Source organism: Pyrgilauda ruficollis, unplaced genomic scaffold, assembly GCF_017590135.1.
Source record: "Pyrgilauda ruficollis isolate IOZ18807 unplaced genomic scaffold, ASM1759013v1 scaffold1, whole genome shotgun sequence".
Lineage (NCBI taxonomy): Eukaryota > Metazoa > Chordata > Aves > Passeriformes > Passeridae > Pyrgilauda > Pyrgilauda ruficollis.
Window position 1 is genome coordinate 10,581,700 of NW_024508100.1, and position 27,640 is coordinate 10,609,339.

Consider the following 27,640-nt stretch of genomic DNA (forward strand, 5'->3'; position numbering starts at 1 on the left):
TAGTGAGACCTCAAGATTCCTGTGGTGTTTTTGGGCTTTTTTTCTGTGAGAAAATAGCCTCTTGGTAGAGCATATAGCATCCAGAAAGACCTTTCAATGGTTCCCCAAACTACTCTGCGTCCCATCTATATAATAAGGAAACTAATAATTCCATAATTTGAAATGGGTACTCTGAGGATACTTTCTGCTCTTGCCAAACACCAGTTATGTCTCAGTGAAATTGAAGCCACTAGGCTCAGTTTGGCAGTAATTCAGTGAAGTATAACAGCCTGTGATATACATAAAGTCAGACTGAATTCTGTTCTAATGCCTTATGTCCTTTAACACCATCTCTCTATGAATCAATGATGCTTTCATGAGTAGTTTTGGGGTGTTCTGACACTATAAGAACTGAAATTTAAAATAAACAATTACTTTTTACTGCATTTTAAAGGAACCTTTTTAGTTTTTACAATCATGTTCCAGAATACTGTCCTATTCAATACCAAAAGAAGAGACACAGAATTTTAATTTTTTTTTTCTGGCAGCTAAACCAGAATTTTCCTTTTTAAAGATAGGACTGTATTTGCAGCTCTTATGTGTCATCTCACAAAAGGAAGCCATTTATCACCAAGTTAAACTTCTGTGCAAATGCCTTTTGACTTTTACAGCCATTACCTTTTGCAGCACAGATTGTTAAGTATAATTATTATCAGTTAAATAAGTAACAATTAATTTACATTTTTGTAGCAATTTATATTACAAGGCAAAAACTGTAACTTCCAATATTTAAGCCGTCGTGATGAAGAGAAATAAACACATATTTTCAGGATTTGAAATGGGTTGGTTTATGCTAATACACCATATGACACTCCAGAGAGATCCACCAGTGCTTCCCAGACTTCTGGAATAATCTATTTTAGTGTTCCTGTGTTTGGCAATGCAGAAATTCAATATAATCTTTTGACTAACACACATATTTTACAACAGTACCTGAACAACCGAATTTCTCAGCTTTTGATCATATTTCCTAGGAAAGCATTCTCAGTAATATTATTGATCTGAGGATCAGCTGAAAGGTTCCAAATGTCTCTCACGTGCTCTAGTGACCACAGAAGGTTCTTAGCAAGTGGCTGCAATGTCTGAGCCATCTAAACACAGTCAGTCTGTGGCTGTATCCTGGTGGCTATGTCCAAGCCCCAGCTTTGCATGTGCTCACTCACAGCATCCATGTGCATTTGAAAAATTTGTGCTTCATGTTCTCTGCATAATAGGAACCATACTTGTGGTTCCTATAGTTAAATAGCAATTTCTGTCTGAACTGGGCTCCAGAGTAGATTATATTAAGCTCCACAACCTTCCCTTCTTCTAAAAATGGTAAATGATAAAAGCAAATCTCTGAGGTCTACAAAGCGACATCATTCTTTCTTCCCTCTCCTGGCTGCAGATTTGTAAGCACCCAGATTTTTGTTTTCATAGCTTTCTGAAACAATTTTCTTTTTCCAAATCTATTTCAACACACAGCCCCATGTGTCTATTATCCTTTCCCCTCCTGATATGTGGTTCAGCAGATGGTGCAAATGAACTGGCATGTAGAGTATTTGGTTAATCCTATGCTCCTCTAAATTGCTCTTTTGAGACTAATGCAGATACTTTATTATTGTGAATTGTCTGCATTATGTCCTTGCCTATATTGTTTGATTTATCTTGTTCTTCCTGAGTGGGTTCATTCTGGTGCTGCTGAAAAATCATACAACTTGAAGTGCACCTTAGTTAGCTCCAGTGAAAGGTGGAAACTCTTGCTAAGAAATTTCCTGAAATCTATAAAATGGCACAGGGTATAAAGCACAGCCAGAGACAGAGATTTCCAATCATTAAAAACATTTTGAGATTGAATGGGAAAAGGATGAGATCATTATGGTATGAGTGAATTGATCAGGAAGTGAGGATAAATTAGTCTGCAGACACCACTGACCAGTAAAGATTTAGCAGGAATATGCTCTTTCAGACCACCTGTTTTTAAGCTTTTAATTGGTTTTGCAGATTGCAAAAGAACCCTAGTCTGGGTATTCTGGAAAGCAATATAGTATGTGCACCATGAAGTGAACATTTATTGTGTGGAGGACATAAAAATCATGGCAATATTTTAACGTTCTCTAAGTATGCCCCAGTGTCCCCAGCCCTTCATTAATCTGGGGCTTAGTGGAGAAATGAGTTACACTTTTCTTCTGAAAAGGGTGCAAGTACTTGTATCCAACCTGTGATTGAATGGTTCATCATATGTTGAATAAACTGCTACTTGGGAAAAAAATTCAGAGATGTTAGTACTCACAGACTGTGTTCTCCTCCTTCTCCCCCTCTCCTGGAGAGCAAGGCCAGAAAATATCATGTGAAAGGTTTAGGAAGGGACAGGATCCACAGGACACTGCACTAAGGCTGGTGTTTCTTAGGTGGCAATGGCAGCTAAAGCAGCACCATGCTGTCCCACTGCTGTGCAAGCACTGCTATTTGTGTGGCTGTACAGCAAAACAGCTGGGGCAAGAGATCTGTCCATGAAATAACTAAGGAAATAGGCAGCACGTGGGCAGAAATGTGTGGCTGAAACTGAGACCAATGCTGCTTAAGAAACTGTACAGATGGACAATCTCTATGTGGGTTTCTGAAAGCAACTGGAGACAGTTCTCTGCTTGGTGATAGACAAAGGCATCTTCAGGATTGTGTTCTGAGCCAGATTCTTGCTGGCCTCTTTAAGGAAAGCTATCTTGTTTTAGCTCTTATTACTGCTGATTGTCACAGCTCCCCAGAAAGGGTCATTCTGGCACAGAGGATGATGTTACTGTGGAGGCTTGTGGCTCTCAGGTCCAGACTTGGACGAGCTCTTGGGCATCACCCTTACACATCCATGAGTAAGATGGCACAACAGCTGGGTACCAAAACTCTTTGGCCAGTAGTCAAGAGAGATGACAATAGAAAAAACTACATTTAGTTCTATATGATATTTAAATTACTTTTTATCTGTGTATGACTCTCTGATTTTTCCAGTAGCCAAGTATGGTGAAGAGAAGAAAGTGGTATTTGGAAGAACCCTTTTCCTGATGGAAATACAAAGAATGGTCATTTAACTGTCAGGCTGAGCCAAAGCAGTTTTTCTGCCTACTGTTATAGAAGCTGTCTTCTGATCCTGGCAGAGCAGCAACACTGTGTATTAACCTTCATCTAGGGTTTGGTATTAGAGTACCATGTAAAGTACTAGGGACATGCAAAAATACCATGGTTTTTCAGCCATTTAAGATTCAAGAGAGTGTATCAGACTATTCCCTGAGCTTTGATACTCTACAAGCTTGTATTCTGTATTCAGAATTTAACACACCAGAGGGTTCATGCCAGGATAGAAAGAGGCTGCATCTGGGCACACATGAGGTTAAATCTTTACTTTTCATGGCTTTACTTTTTGTGCTGAAAGTTTTTAACCTCATGTGTCCCCCCTACTTGTTTAGTACCAAAAAGGCAAAAACAGGCTGGCCATGAGCATATCTGAGGACACACAAGCTTCTCTCCCAGTCACTGGGTTTTATTGCGTGCACAATGCTGCATCCAGTGCAGAGAGGATCAATCCCTATGCCAATACCACTGACCAGTGGAATAAGGTTTGCACAGCCCCTTATGTCTGGCAGAGGAAAGTCCATCTCCTGGGAATGACCATGCCCAAAGATCCCTGGGGGAAATTCCTGGAGCCCTTCCTAAGGAGAAAAGGTCAGGTTGTGTGCCAGGGCAGCAACACCCAGCTGACTTCCAGCCCTACTGAGCACTGGGGGCAGCAGGCAGAGCCACAGTGCTGCCTCACTCCACCCGCACAGGAAGGCCACTGTGTGTTTGCTACAAGATGTGTAAGGGGTCTAATTCAAACATTCAGAGAAGAACCTAAATTACAAATATGCCCTACCATTTTATGTGGGAAGATCAAGAACACTCTCTGCTGCTCACAAAAGAAAAAAAAAATATATAAACATTGCATTGTCTCTAGGCAGGAGTTTGAGCCATTTAACAGCCTAGCTGTAAAAAGAAGCACTATCTTTTCCCCCTCTTATTGACTACAAAATAGCCCAAGGTCACCAATAAGCAAAATGAAGGCTCAAAATACCAACTCCATTTGCAGGTTTTCAACAAAAGTTAAAATTATATCAAATCAACAATTACTCATTCCCATGGTGTTCCACCTGCCCTCATTAGGTTATAAAGGACAAATGTCAGAGATAACATTCAGGAAAAAGGTGTTCTTCTGATAAGGAAAATAGCTTTGTAGCAGTTCCTTTGGGGGGAAATAAATAGTCTTCCTTCCCTCCTTTTAAAAACAGACCAGCTGATCTATTACCAGATTTGTACAAAGTTTCACACAACAGTGTACTTAAACTGCTGTGTCTTGTTAAAAGAAACATCATAAGGTCCCAAGATTATTAACTCAGTGATTTCCAGATAAGGACTTGTAGTTTACATGTACAAATATCTTTTTCCTAATTGCTAGTACTGCAAACTCTTCCTTGGAGTTTGAAAGTCAAGCTGTGTTCCTTCTGTTTCATGTGTCAACCCTGCACTTGGCCCTTACCCATTCTGCTGTAAAATGTGACTCAGAAAGGAAGAGCCCCTCCAACCTGTGTGAGTTGCCTGACTTTGCAGCATGAACAGAAGACATCAAAAGGTAAATTCTCACTTCACCCAGACAGACACACAAAGACCAGAGGTATTCAAGAAGGAGCTGGTTTTTTTTTTTTTTTTTTTTTTTTTGGTTTTTTTTTTTTTTTTCAGATTTTAGCCCTATTTTGTGTACCCAGATACACATTTCCAAGTGTTGTATGCTCTCCATGGCATTGAGGACTTGTCCTCACATCCTGGAATGTGCTCTGTTGAACATATTCTCACCAGCTGGCCACTCTGCTGCTTGTGCTACATGCCTGCCTCCAGACTAGGCAGCAGGCCTCTTCCAGAGAGAAAAGTTTCTTTCACTTCTAGAAGTGTATATCAGAATGGAGTAAAAAGATAATGCCATTTCTCCTGCCAGCTGACAGGGAAAATTGTTATTACCTACTGTGATCCCAGTACACAGGAGAAAATAGTAGCATTTTCCAGTGACAGAAATAAAAGATACAGACAAGCATGTGTTTCTGTTAATACAGAAGAAATAGCTGAATGAAATGGTGATAATGCTATCTGGAAAAAAAATTAGGAGAGCTGGTCTTAAAGCTCATTCTTGGTCTGTGACCTCAGTTGTACTAAATCAAATATCAGAAAAAAGGGGATCCCAAAGTACCTACATTTAAGCATTCAAGAGTATAAGCCACAAAAGTCCTGTGTTTCGCCTACCTTGCTTGAGGTGAGCCTGGTACATACTCAAACAATTCAGAATTCAAAAAACATCATGTTTAACACTGTTAAGACATAGCAAGTCTAGTAAATGAAATGTGCCACCACTGTTTCTGGCAGTGGGACCAACTGGCAGAGACTGTCCTACCTTCATAAAGTTAAGCCTTCATATGCACCAAGACAGGAGACTACATACAAATTCCCTTCCAGCAGTGGACTGACTATCATGCCAACTCCTGAACTGTGCCCAGGAATTCTTTGGGAGTGAGCAAAGTAGGCAGGTTCAGCTCCAAAAGAGGGTAGACAGTGCATTCAGATACCCAAGAACACCACTAGATGCTGTTTAATATACAAAGATGAACAGACCCTGAGGGTCTTGAAAAATGCAAATGAGCTCTGACAGATGTGGACTAAGTACACAGAAGTACAAGTTGTGTACATGTACTGAAAAGCAAGCACTAGCAGGTTCACTCCAACCTGCTGTTCAGTCACTCTTCAATTAAAAAAAAATGAATCCTGAGAGCAGATTGGAGAAGATAACTCCTTGTTTTCAGTCAGCTATACTCTCCAGCAGCTGAATCAGCCTGGCTCCTTTTTTGACCCACAGAGCCAGGCCCTCCTGGTTGCATCATGGCCCCCCTTCAATAAGTTGCTCACAGCACCCACTATTTTTTTTAGCCTGTTCGTGGTGTATGTGCACAGGAGGCTTTTGACTCCCTCAGGTTAAGCAGGATGTTGACCCATATGTCAAGACTTTGGGGCAAGGGTTCTGGAACACCAGAAAAAGCCCGGCATCTCCTCTCACCTCCCATGCGTTGCTGCAGAAATAAACAACACAGTGACCGGCTGAAACCAGGGTGGCACAGACGCCTGTGGCGTCCCAAGCGATGAAATCCAAACAGATAAGCCTCTAGGTGAAGGCTGCAGTGAAGCCACTATGTCAGACTGTGGCCTTATGTTCTTCTAACATCCTCAGCTCTTCAGCTGTGCAGTGGATATAATGGCTTTTACAATATTGATAAAATAAAATAAAATAAAAATGCAAAACCATCAGATACTATGATGATGGGAGTCCAGGTAGATCTAGATTTTCAGAGTCCACAGAAAATGAGAAGGCATAACAAAATTCATTATATGAAATGGCTTTACTATGCTAGAACTTTCAGGCACATTTTAAATGATGACACGGACATATGCTTTAGTAAATGTACACAGCTGAACTTTTTCCCCCTCTCCATAATTATTTCTATTTTATAATAGTTGCAAGAGGCTGCAGGCAATGCATTTTCTTGTATTTTTGGATGGCTGAAGTCATCTGGTTTTCCTGACGCTATGCTATTTATTCAAGGTGTTTAAGACTGATAACCAAGCAGGGACGCACTCTCTAGACTTTCCCATCGCTGCAGTAACACACCGACTAAAATGGCCAAAAAATATAGGGGTGGGGTTTTTTTCAGCTAAATTGAGGAAACCACAAAATTTCATATTCATATAAAAATATCTATATGATAAGCAAAAACCCAAAAAAGTCACGACAGATTAACCCCTTCGGGGTTTTGTTTAAGTTTTTTGAGGGCTCCCGAGTGGGAAATTGAATTGTTCATCACCAAAAGTGTTTTCTGCATAATCACAATTCCTATGATATTCTAGATTCATACAACCTTATTTATTAAAGTGCAGAAAGTTGAATGTCATTAAATGGATGATTCTAACAGCCCTTGCAGATAGGAAAAAAGTGTCCACATTGCCTTATTCCTAAGGCACAGACCATCTTTATGCTATATTGCAATGCCAAATGCTTGTTTCCACTTTTGTATACTTCACCTTCCATGATCACACATACAGATGAACAGCTTTTTGGACTCCACCTATAACTAACCTCAGACACTGTTTCAAGAACTTGATTCCAGCCTTACTAGTATGAAGCTGAGCAAAGATGAACTGTATTAATTGTTTGGAAAAGCATCCATTTATGTACCTAAAAGAAATGAGCAAAATGTAAGCAGATCACCTTTCAAAAGCTTTGTCAAAGCAAGCTTGAAGAATATTAAATGCATATACTTCTAAAAGTTTTTTCCCTGTTTTGACCTGATTTTTTCTTATAACTTGGTATAATTCCACTGAAATCAACAAGCCTCTTGCAGATGATGTCCTTTGAAGTTCTTTCTAATCTAATTTTTGTTCAGAAAGAAACTAAGAAAAAAAAAGAAAAAAACTTTGAACAATGAAATCAAACACTGGAAGTTAAAAATGTAAGCTCCCTTTAGGTTTGCTTGAGAATACAAATTAGAACTAAAAGCTGGTATGATACATCCATTTTGAGAAGTACTTAGCAATCACAACTTCTGCTTACACAAAGGCATTATCAATGACCAGTAACAGCCTTCGTAGCAGGTATCAAAAAAAGCTGTTTTTCTCTTTAATTTTACTTAAAGGAAAAGGCAAGAAAAATGCCTAAAATATCATTCCAAACCAACCAGCATTTGAAAAGTATGTTTTATATTATGACCCTTTCAATGATTTCTCTGGTATTTTTTGCTCTTTAAGGAAGTGGTCTTCAGCAGAATTCGATGCAAGAAATGTTGTTGGACAGTGAAAGCAGGAAGTGAGAGCACCTTCATAGACAACATCCTTCTCAAGTCCCCTGAGGGGCTACAGAGTTTATGTGGGTAGATTTTGTTTCTGCTTCACATATTTCTAATCCCTGCTCTAGTAGTCAATGAAAAAGACAGTTCTTGAAGCCTCTGTGGTGGGTTTTTTGGTCTATAAGGAAGGCAGCCTCTTCCTTTAAACAGGGTTTGTACTTAGGAGAGCCTTGAGAAATGCTTAACTGGGCCCTGCGTCCTCAGCAGAAGTGGGCTGACAGCAGAGACCTTGGAACAAGCCTTGGAGCTCAGACCATGACAGTGTCCACATGTCCTTCGCTGCTGTGATCAAACTGATGGTGTTCATACCTTGTATTTCTACAGGTAATTAAACCAGGAGAAGCTCTGCACCCACTTATATCACTCTGGAGAAAGGTCACTGTTCCAAGATGTTGTTCCAGTTTGTATATGTGTGATTGAAAGCAGAAGTTTTTCTTATCATTTATTATAGCAACAGAAAGGTTACTTAGGTAGTAAAGTGGCCCTTAGTAGGAATTTAAATATCAGAGTAAGACTATAGGAATCCTTATTTTCAACTAGAAAGAACTCAAAGAAACTGAGAAATAGAGACCAGATGGTCTTTGTAATACAATTACATACCAAGAAGGAGCCTAAAAGAAACAAAAAGTAACATGAATATGATATTTGCTGATAACATTGAAAGACTTCAAGAATATACATTTTGTTCTGAATAATTTATCATTCTCCTTACACTGTTAACGGTCATAAAGTATTCATGTATTTCATGTTCTGTTTTTACTGCAATTATTTTAGTAAAATTAATTCATTAAAAAATTACATTGTTCAAGAGCACTTAGCAATAGAATATATGATATACTGTCCTTTGGCAGAAACTCTCATCTCACACACTGCTAAAGAAAATCAGTAAGGTATCCAAGGATACACTAGAATACCACCATGATGCTGGGATAGTTATAAAATACAGACGTGCTATTAAATAGGCTAAAATATTTCAAATGATACCACATCTGTAATATACCTCATCAAAAGTCAATCAGTGGAAAGATCTGGTGTAGTGTTTAGAAGATGGAAATTTACTTTCTTCCTTTGCATATCACTATTGAAAGATTATTCCCTCTTCTATTTCATTACTTGGATTGGAACGTCTCTAGAAAGAAACCTCTGCCATCTTGTAGACATGGGACCTACGTTCCACTGTGGTATGCAGCAGCATTACTGAAAAGCTGCACTAGAAAAGTACCAGAATGAGACAAGGTCTGCTCCAGAGTGCTGTGACCTCTGCCTAATCACCAACACCACCTTGTTTAGACAAAGTGGTGCTGCTTGTGTTTTCATTGAAGGTTTTGATCCAGCATGACTGAGTCCAATTCTGCTTTATAAATGAAATGCTAAGAAATCTTAGCTAGGGAATACAGCTGTGGAGTTTTTTTCATGTGACTCATACTTACTTTATATAAACCATCTTATCATGGATAGAAATGGTGCACAGTCCTTTAATTAAATCAACTCTAAGTTTTGCCTGAATGATTAATAAAATGAGAAAATTCTCTGTCTTGCTATGAAAGCTCTATTTTTTTGTATTCCTCTATTCTTTTCCAGGCTTAAAGTCTTTCTTCAAATCAGATCCCCAAGCTGATATTTGTTCCTTTGGGCTCACCTAAGAACTATAATCTGTGGTTAATCAAGCTAATTTTCTTATGTCACAAAATTTGAAAAGAAAAGAAAAACAAAAAAGCAATAAAAATAACCATTTGTTGTTGCTGTTCACAAAGCGTGACATTTTCATGGCTAAAACTGCCTAAAGGAATAGAGAAATTAATTTCAATAAATTGGATTTTATGCACATAAAATACCTCCAAACAAATGAAAAACTATGAGATGACATTTGATTAAAGGAGATATACCCATTGACTCTAATGGATGTTGAACTGGATCCTTCATTAACAAACTTCCTTATTATGAGTAATTGTGAGGCAGCAACACCAAGTAGAAAAGGTAACAAGGCACAAGATTGAGGAAGCAAATCAGAGTAGGGAGGAATATTTACCACAGCACCGTTCTCTGGCCATGCAGAACACAGCACTGGAAATGACACAGTTCTTGTGTCAAGTCTCAATGTCCTCTGGCCCCCTGTGCCCACAAGCCTTATGTGGGCATCCATACATGTTTGGTTCAGCACCTTTTCTCATTAGTGCTGCCTATAAATTCTCCACATTACATCCCATGGGTCTACCTGAAGCAGGGTAAACACAAAATCATGGGCTTCCATTTATGAATTTGATACACCCATTGATATTGCCTTTAATATCAACAGAAGGTATGCTTAGAAATCAAAAAGAATGCACAGATCTACACATTCATGATGGACACTAAGATTCATACCTGTGTGCATATAGCATAGAAAAATTGTACTGAAGGTTTCCAGTAGGAGAATAGTGACAATTAATTGCAAAGGTAGTGAACAGTATGGTTCACAGAATACCTACACCAGAAATGGGTGTTCTGTTTATATAGATACATGTGTGTATACAGATAGAATTTTCTTTTTTATTCAGAAGTAGTGCAAAAAAAAAAAAATGGCAGATTTTGTCTCTTCAGCTACTCAGGGAAGAGAGGGGACAACAGTAAAACCATTCTATATCTTGTACTTTCCCTGCCGTAGTTTTGGTCCCCTTACAAAGAGCTATTCTAGAGTGTGTGTATCTTGCCTGTCTGGGAAGGAAGAGACAACTTGACGAAACTAAGCAGGGCCTCCCAGGCAGATTTTGTCTCTTCACCCGCCCAGGGAAAAGTTAAGTGAAGGGAAAACGCAGCGTGTGATTGTATAACTTAAACATCTCCCTGCTGTGGTCTCTGGTCCCTTCACAAAATGTACGGAAACTTCAGTGCAAAAGGTAAAACTAAATTCTATGCTATGCTTGCTAAACACAATGCCTCACCTCCTCCAGGAGGAGAAGAATGGGCAAAGAGCAATTGGTTTAACTTGGAAAATGTTATTGATAGAATATGTCCTCTGCAACATGAAACAAAATTTAAACTTGGTAGAGATAAAACCATCCTCTGCTCAGTTTTGGGAGCCTGCCTCACAGCAGCCACAGAAGCTCGCTTTAAGTGTAGAAGTGAGGAAAATGCTATAATAGATTGTAAACAGTAATGCTGTTTTACCCATACAAAAAGTGGCAGGGGAAGGGAAGGGGATAAGCAGGCTAACAGTAACTATGTATAGAAAACGACAAGGTAATATGAGCTAGTTGCTTGTCATATCACAACAGACAGACTCATGAAATTATCTGTATGAAGATTAAAAACATAAGTGGGTAGACTACAGGATTCCCTTTCCAGATGAATATCAGAACTTAGGGTTGCCATAAGCTTTCCACAATAAATATTTTAAGTTCTAAATCAACTGCTTCCAAGAACAAAGGTTTAAACCACCAGCTTTGCATTAAAGCCTATTTCTTGACTGCTTCAGAGCACTCACTCCTCCCTGCATACCTACTCATACCAAATACCGATGGATATTCAATATTAAACAACTAATTAAAACTTTTGCTGTTTTCATTGCTTTGAACAAGAAGCTGGTTTGGGCATTTTCAGGTCTTCATACAAATTGTACCTCTGCAGGTCTCATTCCTAAACTTAATTAATAGTTATTATTATTTATGACCGTACTGCATACTAGTCCAAATTGGTCTTCTAAAAAGAAAGCCTGTGGCTGTGTTCTTGGATTTTTTTTTCATCTTTTTTCTTTTCTGAAATAACATTATTAGTTCAAATCTTGTAGCTTGTTTTTATATGACTAGTGCTTTGTCTTTGTCTTTCTTTTTCTCCCTTTTACCCTTCTGACAATTTTAGTTTTAAACTGCTCCAACCTAACTTCATTCTGATTTCTTACTCATGGATGCTTCAAGGACTCACATTGCTGATTATCAGCCTTTCATTAGCCCAGACCTTAATTTTATTTCAAAGATCATATGGTCTGTATGTCCAGGGAGCTGTCCACAGTAACTGGGTTGTGCTCATACACACACACCTTTCTCCTTAGCTGATACTCATGAGCCTGTTAGTGCTCTTTGTGTGAAAACTTGCCATTACCATCTCCAGAACACTGATAAAATCTGCCATTTCTGCTGAAATCACTATTTGTATTCTGATGTCTGTTGTCTCTTGTTCTTTGTTCCCATTGCCCACTTTTCACTGACTTCTGAAATTTCTGATATTCAGAGACACTAAAGTCTGTTCTGAGTCATTAGAAGCAGAAGAGGACACTACTGCACCATGCCACTGTACTCTCCAGTCTGGTTTAAAACTGTCATCCGATTTTTTTAAATGCTGTTGGGTTTGCTCCATCTTTTTTTGTTTCTCATGTGCTGCAATTTTCCCATTTGTTTTAGCAAAATACTTAGAAATCAAGGAATGAAAAGAACACCAGTATTATTTCTAGCAATATAGAAATATATTGCTATCCAATCCATGTCCTATCCAGTGATTGCTTCAGATTCCATTTTTGCTTTAGAAAATTCTATGTTGGTGCTGAATTCTCTACCTGCCCCATCTTCTGCAACTCTCCCATCCCTGTTCTCTCTGATATTTCATGCTTATGATGAATTAACTCCTGATTGATGGATTCTGTGATGTTCTGTCTTTATTAACAGTGAAAAGCTAACATTTGATTGTATGAGCAAATACATTTCTTCTCATTTATTATTCTGAAAGTAACATATAACACTATCCCTAAAGCATTAGATGCATAAAAGAGAGGAACAGAAACCACTGTGATCATTACTAAAATAAATGCTAAGAAATTACATTACCAGAAAACCTTGGCAGAATCAGCTAATTATAGCTGGCACTGATAGATTATGGATAGCCAGCTACAGTAATCTGAATCCTTCTGTGAGAATCCTCTGGGTTTGGCTGTATTTTCCTGTGGAGAGCTACCCCAAGATCGATTGGTTTAGATTGCAAAATTCAATTTTTTACAGGAATTAAGACTACAAAATATTGTAGTCTGCTTTCACCATCTACAGCACAGAGGATTCTTTAAAATTTTGACAGCTTTCATATGAAAGTCACCAAAATGATTAAATGATCTAAACCCCCTTCTTTGAGTGCTTGAAAGCCCTTAAAACTTCTTATTCACATCCAGTAGGATATAGCACCTGAGCACATCTTCCATTTCCCTAGTACTCCCCATTCAGTGCACAGCACAAACGAATGAAGTTCCTTTGTGTAGGGATTCACTTGTAGCTACTGAAGACATGGAAACATGGCAGAAGCAGGGGACTGCAGAACAAGAAAGGATAGGCTTTAGAGTAGCCCAGTGCTGCTTTGACAAACTGCCCTTGTTCCCAAGCTCCACTGTGATACTCAGTCATGGAAAAAGAATTTTCACTAGCGTGTTTCCAGAAACACCATCTACTTTTTCAAATACATAGCCAGCCTTAGACAACAGACTGCATCCAATAGCAATAGTTTTGTTGTTAGTATATGGGACAAGGTGAAATCCCAAGTGTTATGCAAAATCAGGCCCTTACTTTCTCAGAAAGTGCACTTCCCTTTAGCTGTCCCCTCAGACTGCCCCAGTGCTCATCCATGTGCCCTAATGCCACACGTGTGCACCGGAATGCAGACAATGCCTGCTTAGCTGGGGGAAGCCATGCAGCCATTAAGGTTTGCAGCTGAGATGAAATCAGAGAGTCATTTAGGTTGGGAAACACTTCTAAGATCATTGAGCCCAGCCGTTAACCCAGCAGTGCAAGGCCACCACTAAGCCATGTTCCTAAGTGCCACCTCCACAGGTCTTTTAAATACCTCCAGGAATTGCGACTCCAGCACTTCCCTGGGCAGCAGAATGATACTGGGGAAGACCCTACAAGAAAATGAGTAGCACTGGAGCAGTTGCTACTGAGTGAGGGCTAGTTAGCCCATGCACTGCCTGCACTGCCTGATGATGCCATTTGATGATGACGACAACACAACATAACTCACAAAGGGAAATGAGTTCATATTGCACGTGTGACTATAAGTATAGCATTTATTCTTCCCCAAGCAGCTGACTTTGCATCCTTAACATGTATGCATGTAAACTTTCTCCCTCTTCACTGAAGATACACCAACAGCCATAAAATATTGGCCAGATAGCTGCCACAAACTGTTGTGGATTAGGAGCAAAATATTTCAAAAATTATTTCAGCTCATATCTTTCCCGTGCTTGAAACCATACTTAGAAAATCAAATTTCCCTGCACATTAAAGGAAAGTGTTGCATGTGTGTCTATTTTGCATGTGGAAAATAAAATTTTGTGTATGCAGTGGTTATACATACAAACGGCTTTTGATTACAGTGTAAGTAGTGCCTTTAGAAATTTGTGTCCCATTAAATAATTTACATTATCCTCCCAGCAGAAGAAATCCAAAAATGTCTAGTGAGGAACTAAATTAGTGAAAGAGAGGACTTAGAAAATATTGTCCTCTGTGTAGCAATAGCAACACCTCATTATTGTCTTATATAGAGAACAAACAAATTGGATAATTTGTATCTCAGATAAGCAAGCCCTGGTTAATAGAGTCATACAGGATGTAAGGGGCAATGGGAGTGCGCATTCCCCTGCCGAGACACCTCTCCTGACGCAGAGCAGGAGCGCTCTGCCGTGCTAACTCTGACTTTGCAAGGGGCAGGTGCAGATTTAGCTGCATTAACATCAATAAACTGGCCACCAGAGCAGACCTCAGTGTGGGGAGGATGCAGCAGATACATCTGGGGAAGAGCTCCAAGAAGTCACGCCAGCCCAGCCAGCCCAAGGAAGCAGAGGCAAATTTTGAAAACCAGCTGGGCAAGATAAAATTATCTTTCAAGGCTCAGGCCAGGTAATCCTGCTTAAATGACAGTAGGGGCTGACTTTTTAATAATTTCAGAAATTTTAAGAGAATGTATCATTTTATAGATGGCAACAAGAAATAGCTGAGTTCCAAATTTTCAATAATGCTGCTTAGTATAGAGCTATTGTTTTTAGAGTACATTCAAATCCACTATGCATTGAAGATATAGATAAAATAGCTCAGCAACTAAAAAATTAGAAAAAAAATAAGGTAATGTGGGAACTAAATTATTGTAGCTTGGTGGAAACTGTTCTTCTCAATGTTATCTTCACCTTCAAAGTATGTACAGGATTCTTGTTTGTTCCTGGACTCATACTGACTGAGACGAGGTCTTGGCCTTATTATCTGATAGTTCGTAATATCTACTTCTTGATGACTTGATAAGAAATTGCATTTTAAAAAGCTTGATATTAATTTAAAACCTACAAGGTTTTGCTTATTATTTCTGAGACAGCCTATTCAACTTCTAGTCAGCAGCTACAGCAAAATACGCTGACCCATTGATGAGGTAATCAATTATGCTGGAACAAAACAAACTCGTAACTAGAAAGAAAGTAAGCCTATGGTTTTATACAGAGCCAGAGAAAACAGAGAGAAAGCCCATTTGGCAATTGACATAGGAGAAAAAAAATTCATTTCCAGGTTCCAAGAAGATATATTTTAAATTTGTATTATATACGATTTAAAAAAATCAATATTCTTCTACGCTGGACAGCTTTACTTGCAGTGAACGAAGACAAACCAGGGCACACATCCAAAGCTGTGGCCCTACAAGCATGTGGCACTCAGGAATGGAGGTTTACATGCCAGCAACTGCAATTATCCCAACTAGCAATGATTTAGCATTCTGTGATATCTAGAGCCCAAAAAACACAGGCTATGCCTTTATATCACAACCATCTGAAATTCAGGTTTAAATTCTGCTTTTAAAGAAACTGCAGCACAGCTTGCTGCTGTGTGCACGCTGGAGAATAAAAATGATTAATTCCGCCCATCACTGAAGTTTTTGCTTATGAGTATCACAAGCCTTTGCTGTGTGCAGCAGAAAAAAAGAAAATAATTTTTATGCTTAGTTTCTGATCCCTATTCAAAATCATGCAACAGTGCTAATTACTAAACACCGGGAAGACTGAATAAAATATCATAAAATGCTGACTTAAAAACCCACAAAACAGAACACCTTAAATCTAAGTAGATTTACCACATTATTTTAGCACATGATTTTTAGTGCATGAGCTCGGAAAATATTTTCATGTTAAAATTAACAGAGGAAAGTAACTGGAAAAGAAGCAAATCAAAATGGAAATACACCATGTAATACACACTGTCATGATGAGCCGAACATCTCGAAAAAAGAGCAGAATGATCAATCCCTCACCACAAGAAAAAGAGACATGTAAAGATTGGCTTGAGAAAAAAAAAATTTCCTCTTGGAATCACCACAGCAGGAGCCAGAAGAAGCTTTGCACCCAGAGATCTAATGTCGTCTGTTAAGCTAACCAAACTAGTCTGGAAGAAGAAAAAAAGTAAGACTTTATCTTTTCATCCCCTCCCACTTCACTGCTCATCTCCCTAGTGCTTATCTTGATCCCAGTTTTCTTTTTCTGAGGTTTTTTTTTCCTCCTTCTCCCTCTCCCTCTTCCTTTCTTGCTTTTTTTTTTGATGCTAACAGAGGGAGCAGCACGAGTACCTGATGGCAGCTGCCTCCTAACCGGAGCCCTGCCTTTGCCATTCGCACTGTCACATCCAGCAGTCACAGATGACACCTCGGAGGACGCAGAAGGGTCGGTGACAGGGGCGATGCTGCGGATTCGCCTGGCCCTGGGAGCCTCATGGGGGCTGCTGGGGGCCAGCCCAAGTGTGTGACACCACATTCCGCCACACCCAGGGTAGCAAACACCCCAGATGTGGTCAGTGCCTGGTGCCACTGGACGGTTTGCAAAGAAACCACGGAAATCTCCTACCTAAGTCAGCCACTTTCTGCCCAGTTTGCCACAAGCATGTAATGCATGACATGTAATGCAAAACTTGCCGTGACTGAGGAGGAATTCCCAGTGGGATTTTCTCGAGGACATGCTCCAGGATGCCCCACCACAAAATACTGACAGCATGGCTGTAGGGTTGCCAGAGCACAAGAGCTTCTCTGTGTACCAAATCACAAACTAAACTAAGCACGAGAATGCAATGTGCATTACATGGACATGTTAATCTTACATTTACACATGGAAAAATCCTAATGCAATGTATTATTCCTCTGAGGTTTTACACCATATTCTTCTTTCATTTACAATAGACCAGACCTGCCCTGCACAACTCAGGCTGTAATTTGAACAGTAATTTTTACATTAACACCACATAAGCAACAATCAGCAATGGCTTATGCTGTTGGGAGAGTAAGTACAACCACAGGCTACCAATAAACTGTAGGGATACAGTGAGAGAGATCTCGGCAGCATTTTGGTGTGCATTCTGCACACTGTCTCCCTGGAGTTCAAAACACTCTGGGGACAGGACTCCATCCATCCATAGGGAAGACATTACAAGGTTCATAGAACTGAATCAAGTACAGCTAAATTGCACACTTAGGTACAGCTCTACATTAGGCTGAAAATAGCTGCATTTTCTAGAGTTTGTGTTATCTTAAAAAAGTACCTTGAATAACTACTCATAAAATTAAAAGGAATAAAACCAGATAGTCCTGGCCATGTTAGCTTGTGTATCATTGTGCAATTTGCCTCATTTTATCCACAGACGGCACATCAAAAATAGGAAAAATCTGATTTTTAAGCTTGAAATATGAACTCTACAAATCTGTATTTCTGTGTATGTATTGTAAGCCCACACCAGGGAACACTTTCAAAAATAAAAATAAACATCTAAACTTTGAATGCACTTTAAGGGTCAAAAAGCAATGGGAACAAATGCATTATTTAATCGTAAAAACCACACTCGATTCAGTGCAAGGCTAAGGAGGAAGCTCAGGCTCCCAGAGGCATGTGAAGGGAGGACTGCTTTGAGGGACTGCTGCAAACAGGGCTGGAGCTGAACCTTCCCTCAGCCCTGCCTCTGCCTGGGAGAGGTGGCAAGGTTGAAAATCTGAAGACAGGCAGCTTTTAATAAGAATTAGCTGCCATTTTCTCAGGCACAGTGAAACAGAGAGGAAAAATACTGGGAATTTTGTGCTTACAACAAAATAAAGGCATTACTCAAAACTGAGAGGAAAGACTGTTAAAAAGAGGGGCTACTCACACAAGGCTTGGAGTGAATGATAAAATTCTCAGCCTTTTTACTAGCCTATTGTTATCAGCTACATCTCTACTGCAGTAGTCTTTGTTTTTCCTCCACCCTCATTAAGGGTTAGGTCAATTTCCTACCTGATCAACACAGGCTCTGCTCTCATTATCTTGACTCAAAGCCAACAGTACCTTTTAAAAAATGCTCACAAAAAATAGCTATGGTATGCTTACCCTGAGGTAGTTGAGGGTGAAGTTTGTCAGACCCATTCGAGTGATGTTTTTGGACAGCTGCTCCAGCACCTGAGGGTCTTGTGCCTAAACAACAAAGGAAAAAAGAATTTTCACTTTGCTTTTCATTAGGGTATTTTTCCTATGTGCTCAGTGGAATACAGGGAGGGTTCCCTGAAAAGCAGTGCCACTGCTATGGAAAAATTACACACTGATGCTAAATGTATGTAATAAACTAGAGTTCTATATGCACAGGAAAATATAAAGCATTATGATATTGGAGCAGACTAAAGACTGTTTTCCAATATGTTCCTTTAATCCCTGACCACCCATTCAAGAGACAGACCTAAGAGGTCTGGTCATGGAAGTGACCAAAGAGCTTCCTGAGGGATTGCAGTACACTTTGAGCCTTCTATTTGTTGGCTGTGAGTCCCAGGAGATGAGACAGAAAAGGGCAGGAATAAAAAACATAATTTTCTTTTTTTGCATAAGAAACTGCAGCAGAAGGACCTCATCAAATATGTGACATTAAGCACACCTTCTGATCTAAGTTATTTTCCCAGGATTAAATGGGGAAAAATGCAAGTATAGTCCTTCCCTGACCCTAGCCAGGAGCTTTACCTGTGAGACCAGCCTCCTCTTTAAAATGAGATCAATCTCATCACTAAAATTAATACCTGCTGGTTGCTGTCTAACCTGCTTCCACTCTCTATTTAGCAGCCCCCTAAATGCATAATGTCAATCAGGGCCATCCTCATTCTCCCTTAATGGGAGACTGTTGAAGAGCTCGGTTGATCAGCTCCCTAAAAGAGCAGATAATCCTGGGACAGAAATGCTGGGGTGGGTTTTCAAAGGTGTTTTCTTCAGGCTTGTAATAGCACTTTAAAAAAAGGTTCAGCTTAAGCTATATAAAATTCCTCACTATTAATATATTTTTATCTGTGGATATCTAAGTAACTTGATGTCAGAATAAAGGAACATCTCTGTGTCTGTGTTCTTACCTTTTATAAAACCATAGTCCTGCAATTGATTTTGTATATCAGGGCACTACTAGTAGGAGTGGGTCTATGGTGAAGAAATGAAAGTGTCAATAAAAGTATGTTCTTTGTTTCTCTACAATTTATCTTATTATATTTTGACTTTAACTTGTAGAATATTTAATCCTTTAATGTTTCATTGTGTGTGTTTTCATTCAATAACAAAAGCAAGTTGTGAAATGTGAAACAAAAAGAAGGTCTGCATTAAAATTCTAAAGGTTTCTAAGTAAATATATGGCAATTTCTTATCTTCTGTCTATGCAAGGGTAACATCAGTTTGCTTCATTTAAAACTTATCATTCTGCAACAGTGAAAATTCACAGACTTTAGTGTAGTTCAGGTCGATAAGAAGAGATTTTGGACCCAAATCATACAGACCACCAAAAGGGATTAAAAAGAGAATTATGTGCTAAAATAGAATGAAAACATACCAACAGTGGCAATAATAGAGCACTGAAAAACAAGGGAGAGATGTAAGAACTTGTGAATAGATGTAGTTTCAGGCAAACCAAAATATTTATAGTTAATTGCCTTGGGTGTGAAATTTGCCGGAGTTCTTCATAAACCTAATCTCATCTCTTTGCATTAGGTCAAATGAATAAAGGATTACTTACATGCATGGCTAGAATGCTGCGTGGGACTAATTCTCTGTATTGTCTAATAGTAAAGTGCCATGTTTTTATTCTCATAAGGTCATCAAAAGTAAACTCCAAGATAAGACGTCCTTCTGTGCATACCTAGAATACATAAAATGCATGAAATAAATTCCCAGGAATTTTGTTTTCATTGCTATTGTATCATCGATTAAACAACATTCAAAAATATCAGAGCAGAATTCTATTGTTCATCTCTGCTAGATTAATTGTTTTTCATCCTCTTGGGGAGAAAAAACGAATGTGGGAAAATTACTTCATAGGCCTTACCTCAGAAACAGTAACTTATAATGCTATAGATTTTATAGCATTTTACAAACATAGAATATTGTGTGCTAAATCTTATTTATTGCATCAATTCTCTTTTCCTCATGGTTTGCTACTGCTAATTAATGACTGAACCTTGCAGTGGAGGGGACTGGGTGCAACTGAGTGCACTTGATGGCAAGTTGCTGAACCAGTCATTCCCAACCTGTTTTGGACTTACCAAAGCGTGGCATATAAACTTTTCTCTCATGTCCAGCTGGATTAGGCAGCACCCTGAATGCCTGTGGCCAAACCTGGGGTTTTTTCCATCATTTTTCATAACTTTTTTCATAATATTTTTTTTCCAAGCATTTTCTTCTGTTGGGTTTGTTTTTTGTGGTGAGATTCTTTGGAGGTTTTGTTTTTTGGGGGTTTTTTTGGGTTTTTTTTTGTTTGTTTGTTTTTTTGTTTTGTTTTGTTTTAACAAAAAAACCCCACCACCTCTTACCTAACTTTATTAATCCCCCCTTCCAAGGAAAGCCAGGCTGGTGCCTGCCATGGGGCTCTATGAGCTGCATTGCTCACAGGTTTGAGAGTGAGGGGAGCAGAGGAGAGCCAGACAATGAAGCTACTTCCACAGAAAGTGGCTCACACAGCTTTGTGAGGAATCTTGTCTAAGAAAGGACAGAAAATATAGGAGGAATAAGTGCAACAAGTGGGTACTACCTATAAATGAAAAATAAAACAAATTACTGGGCACTTTTAAATAACCCTCCACAATTTTTTGTGGCAAAGGTACATGGTTGTGGTCTTCTTTAAAGTGAAAAACACAAGCCCAGCATGGTATCTTGACTGAAGATACTGTGGAGTATTGAAAATTATGTCTGATTTGAAAATCAACTACCACTGTTGATTTTTTTTTTAATTGTAGATTTAGACTTACAATCCCTGCTCATAGTAAACTTGTAAGTGCAGGGTACAGAGATACTGTGGAAACAGGGTGTAATGGCTTTCAAAAGAGAGGGCTTCTGCAACCTTAATTTTAATACAACTAGTATTTGATTGAAAAATAACCATCCCAGATTCAGCTGTGTTGAGCCTTTTTAAAAGCTGCAACTCAGACTTGGCCAGCTCTCACTTGGTCAACGTGTGGCTTTTTTGGTTAACAGTTCATTTAATGTCCTTACAATTTTTCCTCCTTATTGTTTCTGCTAAAACACATAGGTAATTTTAACAGGCATACTATATAGACAAATTCCTGTAGACCTGTGAAGGAAAACCTTGCAACAGGTTCTCATCTGCCCTTTCCAACACACCTTAGTGATGCCTTCAGATATTTAATGTGCCTGATGTTTCACCTTTGATTTTCACATCACTTGCACTAAGATGAGAAATTACACAGTACACATGCACACACATAAAGATTTATAGAAGGAAAATATTTTGTATTACTGGTGCTGTGTTGAGGCCAAAGATCCTGGTTACTGATCAGTTAATGTGAAAATATTTCAGGTTTAAAACAATTTTTTTCATAATAACATCAGTGGCTTCTCAAATGTTTCTTTTCTTAAGCTCACACCACCAAAGCTCTCAGCAGATTTTAGGCACTGGCATTAACAAATTTTAATAGAAAAACACATTCTTCATATTACAGTGGTAAAAATTTATACATCTTATAAAGGAATTTAATTTCCTTACGTAAAGTAGAATTTTACACATTGCTTTTAATAAATAAAACTGGCACAGTTCTTATTTTAAAAGGGCTATTTTTTCCTGAAAGCTGCCTTTTACATAGAATCCAAAAAATCAAAAGGGTCTCCAATTAAGAAAACATTTTCTGTTGTGCTGAATTCATGTTACCGTACTGTGAGCTCTGACATTTTGTTTCTGTGGTAACCAAAATCAGCTGATTAGTTGGCATGGCAACAGAAAAGATGTAATCCCAGCAGACACACTCTAATCAATGCCCCCAGCACAGATGGTCTCCGGAGGATCAACAAGAAAGAGGCTGGCAGGCATTCAGTGTATCACGTGGTTGCTCTAGACTAGGCCAGGAAAAAACTAAAAAAGAACATTTCTCAAACTAACCAATAGCTTTTTAACCCCTTCACTGCACTTATTAATTGTAGGAATTTCAACGGCTGGTGCCTGTGAAAACCAACTTTGGTCCTGCGCCTTCTTGCTCACAATCTCATTCTCCTAACACTTGGCATCTTTAGAAGTGTTCCCCCTTTATTAACTACCACCTCTCAAACAAGAATTGTTGCTTTAAAAGAAAGCTAAAGCTTACGCAAATCTGGGCAATGCCTGATATTATTAGTAAGGATTAGATTCACTGATTTTTTAGGGCTTCACCAATAAAATCCAGCTGATGGCTGCACTCCTGGGAGAAGGAAGTGAGTAGTGAGCACATGGGGCACTCACAGCTTTGGTGGGGAAGGTAATGCCCACTCCTGCCATTCCACTGGGAAACATAATCATTGATCACTGTAGAAAAACAATTTGCCTACACGTGAAGTGGGAGTGCCAGAGTTGGAGTAAACACAGTGAAAACAGGGACTTAAGAGGACTCATAAAACTTTCATCTGCCTGAAGAAAAAAGTGGAGCATCTTCTAGGTAAAAAATAGTGGCCTTGGCTTCAGTATTTTAACATTTTATTTATGTCATTGAACTACTATAAATTCTTTATACTATTTATTTATATCTTGATAAAACTATTTTTTGTGTGTGACATTTTACAAGGACCTTTTAGCCTCTAAAGACAAGCTGGATTATACATATTCTTACTGCTAGGCATGTTCTGGCCACATTTGTTTCAAAAGAATTGGAAATGCCATTTTATATATTCGTCCAATACTGCTGCATGCAGTGTTGTTCTAACTAGCAAAATGTTGAAATGAATAACATACATTTGATTCTTGAGTCTGTGGATTCTTGATTCAATACATAATGAAAAGTGGGTTAGTCTGTTGCATTAGAAGTTAGTGAATTTACAGCATAGAATTTACTTGTGAAACTGAAACAGCTTGTATTTTTGCATTAGCTCCTTCCCCCCATGATAGTTTCAGAGGGTCAAATTCAGATATGATCCAAGGAGCTACACAGCCCATTGCAGTGGTGCTTATTATGGAAAGTCTGATTTGCCCCATCACTGATGCTGTGAGAGTAGGAATTTACCTTTGGGTACAAGATCTGTGCCCTTGGTATCTCTGCTAGAAGTTAAATAGGCACAGCTGAGACAACATTCAGCTCTAACTTATTTCTGAGAGAGAGTATTATTTCTTCTCCCCTTTTCCACCAACTACTGTGCTTTATTTCAGATTTGCTCTTACTAAAAAGTTGTATTTTAAATAAGCAGGCATTAAATGCTCCTAATTTTTCTCCTAGAATCCAAACCACATTCCCACCTGAACTCTTCTTGCAGAACACAGGTTTATATTGGAATCTGCCAGAGAAATGTGAAGGCTGAGGCAAGCCGTGCACTGCCAGGGACACTGCAGCAGACAGAGACCCAGTGCACACAACAGGACAGTGCCACGGGAGGCAACTGTGGCCCTCTCACACGAGGGGGCACCCAGCCCAGTCCATACTGCTAACTTGCTTTCCTAAATAACAACACTGTCATGTGCTGCCACAATAAGTAAAATAATCTAATTGAATTGAGAAAAGCATTATGTATTTACTGGTTAAAAAAAAAAAACAAAAAAACCCCACCAACCCCCTTTTATTTGCTATTGCATTAAAGCTAACACAAAGGGGAAAGACACAGAGATCACTGCAAGGAGCTCAGCAATGAAGCAGCTACTGTGTAACTTTGGCACATCTCCTGCACCTGGCCAGGACTCACAGCTCCTCATGAGCAGTGAGGTACAAAGAGGTGCCAATAGGAATATCTGGTCTCTTCTCTGTCTGTCTGTGTCTGTGTAAGCCAGGGGCTGGATGGGCTCACACGTCCTGGCTCACCAGTGCACCACACACCAGCAGCTCCTTCTCCCTCTGAGCCCCACCCAGGGGAGATGGCAGAGCAGGACCTGCGAGGGGATGGGACTCACATACAAGCTAAAACAGCATAAGCCATGTAACCCTGGTCATGATGCTGTCAGTAGCCAGGGACTTAAAATTAAAACCTCCACGGTCCTGCAATTCAAGGGCAACACAGATTAGCTACCTTCTCCTGCTTCCCCTTCTCCCTTTGTTCTTTTCTTTATGAAAAAGTTAAAGATGGTACAAGATGGAAAATCAATATTTCCTGTTATCATTATTTACTGTTAATGTATTAAAACTTATCCACTTTGGAACAAGTTTACTGATTTTTATTTTTTTTTAATATGAGAAAAATTTTGTTTTAATTTTTATTTTTCACCCTTTTGGTACTGCTTTTTTAGATACATATATGGCATCCATTTTAATTACAGGACTGGATGTGCCCCATGCATGAAGATAATTCACTATCAATTACAAATACTAAATATTCACTAACTGTTTTATCCAGAGCGTGTTTCCCTTTACTCCTTCCATTGACTTCATTGCCTTCTGGACTGGCATCCTACTGTATTAAATCAGTATTTTCCTAGAGATTTATAGTCCTTGTAATAGGTAAGTATCAAATGTAATGCATACCATCCCAAATGGTAGGTACCAGCAATGTGAAATCTCATTGTTTCTTTAAAATCAAACCTAGAGAAAAAGAATTTATGTGAATTTAATTCACAGAAAACTGATAGTTCTGGCAACCTGGCATTATGTGCTTTTCTTGCAATCTTTCTGGGAGAACTACAGGAGATACCCACAGAATCTTCCAGTCACATAATGAATATAGAAAACAGTAATTAAATGGCTCCAAGGGTTTTCAATATTAGAAATCATCTCAGTCTACCAGAAAAATTCAACAGCCAATATTCTTCACCCTTATACACACTGGAAAAGAAAACCAAAAACCAACAACATGCTTTATTGAGTCTTCCCTGTTACCTTGGTAAACATGGGTTTTCCATGCTGAGTGACCATGGTGCATTGATCACAGTCCACTGTGATGGATGAGTTGTGGTATGACTCTTTTGAGTGCTTGAGAATGTAATACAGGTCTGTTACACCTCCTTCAAAGACAGTGCTAAAATAACGAGGAATGAGGGTTCTTCCAATTGCTGTGAGGAAAATACAAAGCAGAATTCAGCAAATGCTCTAGGTTATAAAAATCTCAAACCATTTGCTAACAGCACATGAATAATTTTAAGTGCAATGAAATCAAACTTTCATTTAATGAATATAATACATGTTCTCTCCCTTTTGTAGAGACAAAGTTGTGCCTGCTCCCACAGAAATCAATGAAAATGGCTGACTCCATTCAGTGGGCTCATCATATTTAATCTTTTTACATTGATGGCAAGTTAGAGTCACTCTTGAAACCATCTGCAAGGTTTTTTTTGTCCCAAAGTAATTATTACACAAAAACCCACATGATGTCAATTACTACTGAAAGCTGAATATTACCCATAAGTGTATAAATACAAGTGGTGAGTATTGACAGAAATATACTTCTACACCCAAAAAAGCAAAGCACTTTTATATAAGGGGCTTGTGTACACATATATGTTTTTTTTGTGTGTGGGCACATGTATATTTATATTTACCCACCCATACATGTGCACACACAGATGCACATGCACTCTTGATTCCACAGGAGGGCTTCTACTGAGAAATCAGAGTACTGGGGATTGAAGGAGGACCTGAAAATGGAAAACTAGAATGTTATGTATGACTACCCACAGATCTACCTGAGATCTCTCTTTAGACCAGTATTTATGTCATGGGCTCAAAAGCCTGAGCAGACACCTGAACTCCCTTACATGCACCACTTAAACCCCAAACTATGGACTGAAGGAACCCAATTCAGAATTATTTAGTCAGGCAAAACTCACTGAAGTCACATCTCTCACTTCAGTAGTAGTTTTAGGCAAGTTTTGCAAGGTCTAATTGCAAAATGTAGTGAGAGTGAGCTTTTGAGTGTGCTTCAGATGCACAAACTAGCAGCAGCACTGATATCAAAGGCAATTATCTCATATGCAACTGATGCTTTCCATCTCCTTCTTTACCGATAAATTTGAATGTAACCACAGCCTGGTATAAGAGAACATTTCAGTTTATAATAGATGGATATTTCCATACCAGATGACTCATTGCTTTGCAAGCATTAATCAATCCACAGTAATTTTGAGTGGTGGATACATAAAAATTACCTTCATTTTACAGGGAAAAACCAAGCAATCTAAATAGTCTCTTGGAAGAATGAGGTAGAAAAGTCACCATCCAAGGCAAGATTAGAGTTTATTAGTTCCTAAGTCTAATTTTTCTATTAGGACTATGTGGTGACTCATGCCTCCCTCATTTGCTGTATACTTTTGAGAGTGATTTCTAAAAAAACTATTTTCATTGAAATTTTGCCAGCATATGAACAAAGGCTCCTGAACCTAAAAATGCATTTGCAAATGGGTGTTGCAAATTAAAAAATAGGGAATTTTCACAGTAGTTCTGTGAATACTGTTTTTGTTCTGTGCATTGCAATGTGAAATATTGAATAGGCAGTCATAATGCATATTGTGTAATGAAAATATGCAAATAGAGAAAATTAGGACTTGTAAAAGCTTTTGCTGTAATATCACATATCAATATACTTTAATGTACAAAAATATACCACATTCTCTGGAAGTAGATGACAATTCAGTGGATACATTGAAAGACTATTGTACAACTGTAGATCCTAAAAAACCCCACCCAGTAACCATGCATGTAATAATTTTTGCAGTCTTTTAATTTAATTTACAAAAACTGAAGTCCAGTGTATTAGAATAGGATTTAATTCATGGTTTAACTCAAATTTCTTCATGTTGGTGTGGTATATAGTAAAAAGTGAAATTTACCCATCAAGTTAATTTCTTGCTCCCCTAAGGCTAATTAGTGCAAATTAAATTTCCTGCTAATCATCTTAAGCAGCAAATGGGTGATATGAAAATCCAGCATTCCTACTGATTGTGATAAACCTCTATTCATGTGACTTATGCACTGCATAAATATCTTGAAATTATTTAACTGCAGTTTATAGACTGTTCCCAAGGTAGCATGGTCATGTGGTGTTGCTTTTTGCCCTGTATTTACAGCTATAACACATTAAATGAAGCTAGAAATACATTAAATAATTTATTCTTATTAATAGTAAGCATTTTTAATAAAAGTTATTTCCTGGTAAGTGTTATCTATGCTTGCCACAGGGATATGCTACTGCTGAGAACAAAGTGGGAGACCAAAAGGATGAAGAGGAGTAGAGGTGCACACAAGGATGTGCTCCATGGAACCTCATTTTCCATGACAGATGCACTTGCAGACTCTGTCAGTCTGCA

General features: G+C 38.7%; 1 protein-coding gene across 10 annotated transcripts in view; it reads right to left on the minus strand.

Annotated features, from left to right (window-relative positions):
* The window catches only part of LDB2 (LIM domain binding 2), a 212,288-nt gene that overhangs the window by 26,858 nt on the left and 157,790 nt on the right, over window positions 1–27,640 (minus strand). For all 10 annotated transcript variants that reach the window (XM_041480365.1, XM_041480448.1, XM_041480289.1 and 7 more), the window contains 3 exons: window positions 25,218–25,390; window positions 19,961–20,083; window positions 18,313–18,396 (listed from right to left, as the gene is read on the minus strand). In XM_041480365.1, coding sequence (XP_041336299.1) covers window positions 18,313–18,396; window positions 19,961–20,083; window positions 25,218–25,390 — 380 coding nt within the window. The remainder of the gene's footprint in view (window positions 1–18,312; window positions 18,397–19,960; window positions 20,084–25,217; window positions 25,391–27,640) is intronic.